This window comes from Salvelinus alpinus, chromosome 6, assembly GCF_045679555.1.
Source record: "Salvelinus alpinus chromosome 6, SLU_Salpinus.1, whole genome shotgun sequence".
In the NCBI taxonomy this organism is placed as follows: domain Eukaryota; kingdom Metazoa; phylum Chordata; class Actinopteri; order Salmoniformes; family Salmonidae; genus Salvelinus; species Salvelinus alpinus.
Window position 1 is genome coordinate 85046616 of NC_092091.1, and position 7761 is coordinate 85054376.

The following is a 7761-nucleotide window of genomic DNA, read 5'->3' on the forward strand; positions in this document are numbered from 1 at the left end:
ATGAGGAAAGTAGTTGAGGAGCTACGTTTTCTTTTTCTCTCCTCTTGTTCCAGATGTCCTGCTTAAGCCTGATATCAACATATGTTGTCTCAGTGACTGTAGGCCCACTACTCATGTTGCCCTGTGAGGGAGGGTGGCTAGCACTGTTACATGCTGATGTTATTGTCATATCTATAGGAAACTAGTTGAAGAGGTTTTTCTTCTTCTCTTTTATTGTTACAGATCTCCTGGTCCAGCCTGATATCTCCCTGACTGACTCAATGGGAGGGGTCTCCAGGGGCCACCAGGGGCCCGAGGTGTTCAGGGGCTACAGCTTCACCATCACCTGCTCCACTCAGCCACAGTACCCAGGAGGCTCCTTCCTCCTCACGTTCACCGGCTCCAACAGAACCCAGGCCCAGCCAGCTGTCAATCACTCTGCTGCCTTCCTCTTCCCTGCTGCAGATGACTCCCACCAAGGGAACTACAGCTGTGTTTATGAGAATTATGTTTTCTCTCACAACTTCTCCTCTGAGAGTGAGCTCCTCCCCCTCACCGTCACAGGTAACTGAACATGAACCAGATTTATAACTTTGTCATTGACAGATTTCCCACAGATCTATGTGATGATGATCAGTCCCCTCATCAAAGGTGTTTCTGTTTGCAGCCTCTCCTCTGCCAGCCTTCATCATCAGACACGTTGTAGTGCTGCTGCTCCTACTGACAGCCATCACCACCTCCTACCTGTACTACAAGGTAAAGACATTTACTCAGACGTTACAAGTCATTTAAACTAGAGGGAGACGGTGAGGGGGAGGGAGAGAGAATGGAGATACTAGAGAGTAAATGTCTGACTGTTGGTGCTGTGTCTCCCTAGCCCACCAGGAGGCAGAAGAGAGTGAACAGGGTGAGCAGCATGGATCTTGATGTCAATGCCATGGAGATGGTCTCTCTGAGCTCCAGAGCTGAAGCTGGACCGGGAGAGGAGAGAGCAGCCCAGGGGACGGAGTAGGAGTAGAATGAAGCTGACCCTACATGCTGATCTTAGGTCAGTTTTGTGTTTTAAATCGATGGTCAGCAGTGGACTGGTGTTTAAAATGTGGTGACAAACCTGAAGTGGTTCTAATTTTAATAACAAGTTCAGAATTAGTTTATCTTTCTAGAACCTTGGAAGAAATCTAAAAGGAGTGACTGCAGCCACCATTATTCCTTTTAGTTTGTTTTTTATCACCTGGGTAACATGGGGTTCTGGGTAACGTGGGGTTTTGGGTAACATGGGGTTCTGGGTAACATGGGGGTTTGGGTAACATGGGGTTCTGGGTAACGTGGGGTTTTGGGTAACATGGGGTTTGGGTAACATGGGGTTTTGGGAAACATGGGGTTTGGGTAACATGGGGTTTTGGGTAACATGAGGTTTTGGGTAACATGGGGTTTTGGTAACATGGGGTTTTGGGTAACATGGGGTTTTGGTAACATGAAGTTTTGGGTAACATGGGGTTTTTATTATTTTAAGAGTAGCTCAATTACGTCTGTTTGGTGTTCCAGAATGTATTGCTTTTTGATTTCTGCTTTTGTCTTCAGGTCTTTATCTTATTTAGTGTCTCTTAGATTCTTTATCTTATTTAGTGTCTCTTAGATTCTTTATCTTATTTAGTGTCTCTTAGATTCTTTATCCTTTTTAGTGTCTCTTAGATTCTTTATCTTATTTAGTGTCTCTTAGATTCTTTATCTTATTTAGTGTCTCAGATTCTTCATCTTATTTAGTGTCTCTTAGATTCTTTATCTTATTTAGTGTCTTAGATTCTTTATCTTATTTAGTGTCTCTTAGATTCTTCATCTTATTTAGTGTTCTCTTAGATTCTTTATCTTATTTAGTGTCTCTTAGATTCTTTATCTTTTTTAGTGTCTCAGATTCTTTATCTTATTTAGTGTCTCTTAGATTCTTTATCTTATTTAGTGTCTCTTAGATTCTTTATCTTATTTAGTGTCTCTTAGATTCTTTATCTTGAAGTGTTTCCATTATTAGTTCATGTATTATTATAATCATCTGTTCATTCTTTGTGTTTTGAAAAAATAAATAAGAGGTCATTTTGGTTTGTTGTTGTTGTTTACCTCTCATGATGTTGATTATAAAAGTTATTATATTGATTATGATGTAGATTATTGTTATGATGATGTTAGTAGTATATAGATAATGATGTTATTGATTATAAATGTTATGATATTGATTACGATGTAGATTATTGTTATGATGTTGTTAGTAGTATAGAGATAATTATGTTATTGATTATAATTGTTATGAGATTTATTATTATGTAGATTTTTGTTAAGATGCTCTTTCAACTGCCATGTAATCAACTTTATGCTTTTAATAAAATCACTCTCTGTCAGTCTTGTGTGATTCCCCTCTTTGGACAGACTACAACATACAGTATGAATTAACTGAGATCAGTCTGTGTGATTCCCCTCTTGGACAGACTACAACATACAGTATGAATTAACTGAGATCAGTCTGTGTGATTCCCTTCTTGGACAGACTACAACATACATTATGAATTAACTGAGATCAGTCTTGTGTGATTCCCCTCTTGGACAGACTACAACATACAGTATGAATTAACTGAGATCAGTCTGTGTGATTCCCCTCTTGAATTAACTGTCATGCTGAAACGCTCATAGCCGTAAAGTGTGTGTGTGTGTGTTCAGAACTCTGGTGGTATTAAAACATGATCTTACTAGGTAGTGTCCACTCCAGTACATGTGTAGTGTAGGATGTGTGTCTGTGTACTCCAGTACATGTGTAGTGTAGGATGTGTGTCTGTGTACTCCAGTACATGTGTAGTGTAGGATGTGTGTCTGTGTACTCCAGTACATGTGTAGTGTAGGATGTGTGTCTGTGTACTCCAGTACATGTGTAGTGTAGGATGTGTGTCTGTGTACTCCAGTACATGTGTAGTGTAGGATGTGTGTCTGTGTACTCCAGTACATGTGTAGTGTAGGATGTGTGTCTGTGTACTCCAGTACATGTGTAGTGTAGGATGTGTGTTGGTGCCTAAAGGGACTCTGTATTTAACACACTTCAACCAGACGACTGTAGAAGCTTCTGTTTTATTGAAGAACAACCGTCGTCTCCATTGAACACAACGTTGTGGTCCAGGTAGTTGTTTTATGACTGACTGAAAGAGGGGGACTTTCAGAGTGTTTCTTGATTGGTCAAATGTTGGTTGGCTGAATGTTGGGTCTAGTTGGTTGGTCGTTGGCTTGATGGCTGAATGTTGGGTCTAGTTGGTTGGTCGTTGGCTTGATGTCTGAATGTTGGGTCTAGTTGGTTGGTCGTTGGCTTGATGGCTGAATGTTGGGTCTAGTTGGTTGGTCGTTGGCTTGATGGCTGAATGTCAGTTTTGTTGAACATAGATCCTTGTTGATAGCCTGTTAGTTCTCATTAGGTTGTATTTTGGTTGGTTTTTGGTTAGTTAGACTGGTTCCTAGGAAGAGGAGGCTGAGCTGTGACAGTTTGACATCAGTCTCCTGTTACCTGCTGAGAGACAGAGAGAGAGAAATAGAGAGAGAGAGAGAGGGAGGAGAGATGTATGAGTTATTTGCTGTACATACCATCTTAAGACACACACTATTCCCTATTTAGTGTACTACTTTTGACCAAGTCTCTGGCCAAAGTAGTGTAGAGGTAGTATATATTTTCACTTAGAGGTGTACTCACTTTTGTTGCCAGCGGTTTAGACATTAATGGCTGTGTGTTGAGTTATTTTGAGGGGACAGCAAATTTACACTGTTATACAAGCTGTACACTCACTACTTTACATTGTAGCAAAGTGTCATTTCTTCAGTGTTGTCACATGAAAAGATATACTCAAATATTTACAAAAATGTGAGGGGTGTACTCACTTTTGTGATATACTGTACATGTAACAGTTAGTGTAGTAGGGTTACTCATCACCAAGCAGTATCTACCTCTGGTACCCAACATCTACATGTAACAGTTAGTGTAGTAGGGTTTCTCATCACCAAGCAGTATCTACCTCTGGTACCCAACATCTACATGTAACAGTTAGTGTAGTAGGGTTACTCATCACCAAGCAGTATCTACCTCTGGTACCAAACGTCTACATGTAACAGTTAGTGTAGTAGGGTTACTCATCACCAAGCAGTATCTACCTCTGGTACCCAACATCTACATGTAACAGTTAGTGTAGTAGGGTGACTCATCACCAAGCAGTATCTACCTCTGGTACCATACATCTACATGTAACAGTTAGTGTAGTAGGGTTTCTCATCACCAAGCAGTATCTACCTCTGGTACCATACATCTACATGTAACAGTTAGTGTAGTAGGGTTACTCATCACCAAGCAGTATCTACCTCTGGTACCACACATCTACATGTAACAGTTAGTGTAGTAGGGTTACTCATCACCAAGCAGTATCTACCTCTGGTACCATACATCTACATGTAACAGTGTAGTAGGGTTACTCATCACCAAGCAGTATCTACCTCTGGTACCAAACATCTACATGTAACAGTTAGTGTAGTAGGGTTACTCATCACCAAGCAGTATCTACCTCTGGTACCATACATCTACATGTAACAGTGTAGTAGGGTTACTCATCACCAAGCAGTATCTACCTCTGGTACCCAACATCTACATGTAACAGTGTAGTAGGGTTACTCATCACCAAGCAGTATCTACCTCTGGTACCATACATCTACATGTAACAGTTAGTGTAGTAGGGTTACTCATCACCAAGCAGTATCTACCTCTGGTACCATACATCTACATGTAACAGTTAGTGTAGTAGGGTTACTCATCACCAAGCAGTATCTACCTCTGGTACCAAACATCTACATGTAACAGTTAGTGTAGTAGGGTTACTCATCACCAAGCAGTATCTACCTCTGGTACCAAACGTCTTCATGTAACAGTTCGTGCAGTAGGGTTTCTCATCATGCTGAAACACAAAGCACAGAAAACATCTTAGTTCATGAGATACAGACAGACAGACAGACCTTCCTTCTGCACCCCACCTCCCTCCCTCACTCCTTCCCCACCCTCCCCCCTGTCTTCGTACCTCAGCATGTTGTCCTGGGATCAGCTGTCTCTGACACTGTTGATACTATCTTTCTCTCCCCCCTCACTCAACCATCCCTTCTCTCTCTCTCCTCCCCTTCTCTCCCTGACTCACTCTCTCTCCCCCTTCCCTTCCCTCTCTCCCCTTCTCTCACTGACTCACTCTCTCTCCCCCTTCCGCTATACTCCCCTCCCTCTCAGCTCCCGTTCCTCCCTCCCCCTTCCTCTTCCCTCCCTCCCTTTCTCTCCATACCTCAGCATGTTGTCCCGGGGTCAACTGTCTCTGACACAGTTGACACTTCAGACACAGAGGGTGGTAGTCCCGCCCCAATGACCTCTTCTTCTCACCTGGACCAATGGGGAGAGAGGATACCAAGGATTAGAGTTCAAATGTCTGTCATGGACCAATCTGGTTAGAGCATACTCAAATTGTATTTGTCACATGCGCCGAATACAACAGTGAAATGCTGAATACAACAGGTGTAGACCTTACAGTGAAATGCTGAATACAACAGGTGTGGACCTCACAGTGAAATGCTGAATACAACAGGTGTAGACCTTACAGTGAAATGCTGAATACAACAGGTGTAGACCTTACAGTGAAATGCTGAATACAACAGGTGTGGCCCTCACAGTGAAATGCTGAATACAACAGGTGTGGATCTTACAGTGAAATGCTGAATACAACAGGTGTAGTAGACCTTACAGTGAAATGCTGAATACAACAGGTGTAGACCTTACAGTGAAATGCTGAATATAACAGGTGTAGACCTCACAGTGAAATGCTGAATACAACAGGTGTGGACCTTACAGTGAAATGCTGAATACAACAGGTGTGGACCTTACAGTGAAATGCTGAATACAACAGGTGTAGACCTTACAGTGAAATTATTACTTACAAGCACTTAACTTTTTAAAGCAATGTTGGTTTTAAGAAAAAATGTGTTAAGGAAACATATATATTTTTTCAGTAATAAATAATTAAACAGCAGCAGTAAAATAACAATAGCGAGGCAAAATTGGGGTTCCGTTACAGAGTCAATGTGAGGAGGCACCGGTTAATCCAGGTAATGGAGGTAATATGTAGGTAGAGTTAAAGTGACTATGTATAGATAGTAAACAGAGAGTAGCAGCAGTGTAAAAGAGGGGTCTGGTGGCCATTTGATTAGATGTTCAGGAGTCTGATGGTTTGGGGGTAGAAGCTGATAAGGAGCCTTTTGGTCCTAGATTTGGTGATCCGGTACCACTTGCCGTGCGGTAGAATAGAGAACAGTCTTTGACTAGGGTGACTGGTGTCTTTTACAATCTGTAGGGCCTTCCTCTGACTCCGCCTGGTATAGAGGTCCTGGATGGCAGGAAGCTTGGCCCCGGTGATGTACTGGGCCGTACGCACTACCCTCTATAGTGTCATGCGGTCAGAGGTCGATCAGTTGCCATACCAGGCAATGATGCAACCCGTCAGGATGCTCTCGATGGTGCAGCTGTAGAAGCTTTTGAGGTTCTAAGGACCCATGCCAAATCTTTTCAGTCTCCTGAGGGGGAATAGGCTTTGTCATGCACTCTTCACTCTTGTCTTGGTGTGCTTGGACCATGTTAGTTTGTTGGTGACGTGGACACCAAGGAACTTGAAGCTCTCAACCTGCTCCACTACAGCCCGTCGATGAGAATGGGGGCGTTCTTGGTCCTCCTTTTCCTGTAGTCCACAGTCATCTCCTTTGTTTTTATCACGTTGAGGGAGAGGTTGTTGTCCTGGCACCACACGGCCAGGTCTCTGACCTCCTCCCTATAGGCTGTCTCATCGCTGACGGTGATCAGGTCTACCACTGTTGTGTCATCGGCAAACTTGATGATGGTGTTGGAGTCGTGCCTGGCTCGACAGTCATGAGTGATCAGGGAGTACAGGAGGGGTCTGAGCACGATCCCCTGAGGGGCCCCCGTAGTGAGGATCAGCGTGGCGGATGTGTTGTTACCTACCCTTACCACCTGGGGGCGGCCCGTCAGGAAGTCCAGGATCCAGTTGCAGAGGGAGGTGTTTAGTCTCAGGGTCCTTAGCTTAGTGATGAGCTTTGAGGGCACTATGGTGTTGAACGCTCAGCTGTAGTCGATGAATTGCATTCTCACATAGGTGTTCCTTTTGTCCAGGTGGGAAGGGGCAGTGTTGAGTGCAGTAGAGATTGCAGGTCATGGACCAATGGGGTTAGAGGATAGCAGGGGTTAGAGGTCAAATGTTGTCTGCCATTCAGAGAGAGCTCTGCACTGTGACCTGAGAGTTGCTAAGCTACCGGTAATTTACCAAAGTAACTTTGGGAATTTATACTTGAATAACTTTTATAAAATGTATTCCTCTATATGGTGTCTGTGTCCATATTGTCCAACAGACTAATTAATGGAAAAGCATCTAATCAACAAGGCCATTATTTTGATGAACTCTATTGACTGATTTAACAACTGACATCAGTTTGGCTCCAACACATTTACAACAAAGACATTTTGACAGTAAAATAAATACAAGTGTTTAAAAAAACATTCAGAATATTTCATGCTGAAACCCTCATATTAAACACCAATGATATTTACTGAGTTCATGGTTTATATTTGTCACGATCGTCCAAGGGAGAGAGAGAGGACCAAGGCGCAGCGTGTAAAAAATACATCTTCTCTTTATTAGAAGATAACCAACGAAGCAAAAACAACAAATA

The 7761-nt window shown here is 42.7% G+C and overlaps 2 protein-coding genes across 3 annotated transcripts in view; one reads left to right on the forward strand and one right to left on the reverse strand.

Annotated features, from left to right (window-relative positions):
* Positions 1-575, forward strand: part of LOC139577724 (CD5 antigen-like) — a 226618-nt gene extending 226043 nt beyond the window's left edge. Inside the window, exon 7 of the mRNA XM_071404907.1 lies at positions 223-575. Coding sequence (XP_071261008.1) covers positions 223-551 — 329 coding nt within the window. The 3' untranslated portion in view covers positions 552-575. The remainder of the gene's footprint in view (positions 1-222) is intronic.
* Positions 576-3068: 2493 nt separating this feature from the next.
* Positions 3069-7761, reverse strand: part of LOC139577733 (cysteine-rich protein 1-like) — a 7991-nt gene continuing 3298 nt past the window's right edge. The window contains exons 2-4 of one of the 2 annotated variants that reach the window (XM_071404926.1): positions 5316-5410; positions 4889-4943; positions 3069-3514 (exon numbers count right to left, since the gene is read on the reverse strand). In XM_071404926.1, coding sequence (XP_071261027.1) covers positions 3465-3514; positions 4889-4943; positions 5316-5410 — 200 coding nt within the window. In that variant the 3' untranslated portion in view covers positions 3069-3464. Of the gene's footprint in view, positions 3518-4888; positions 4944-5315; positions 5411-7761 lie in introns of both variants that reach the window. The other variant, XM_071404925.1, reaches the window with a different exon arrangement.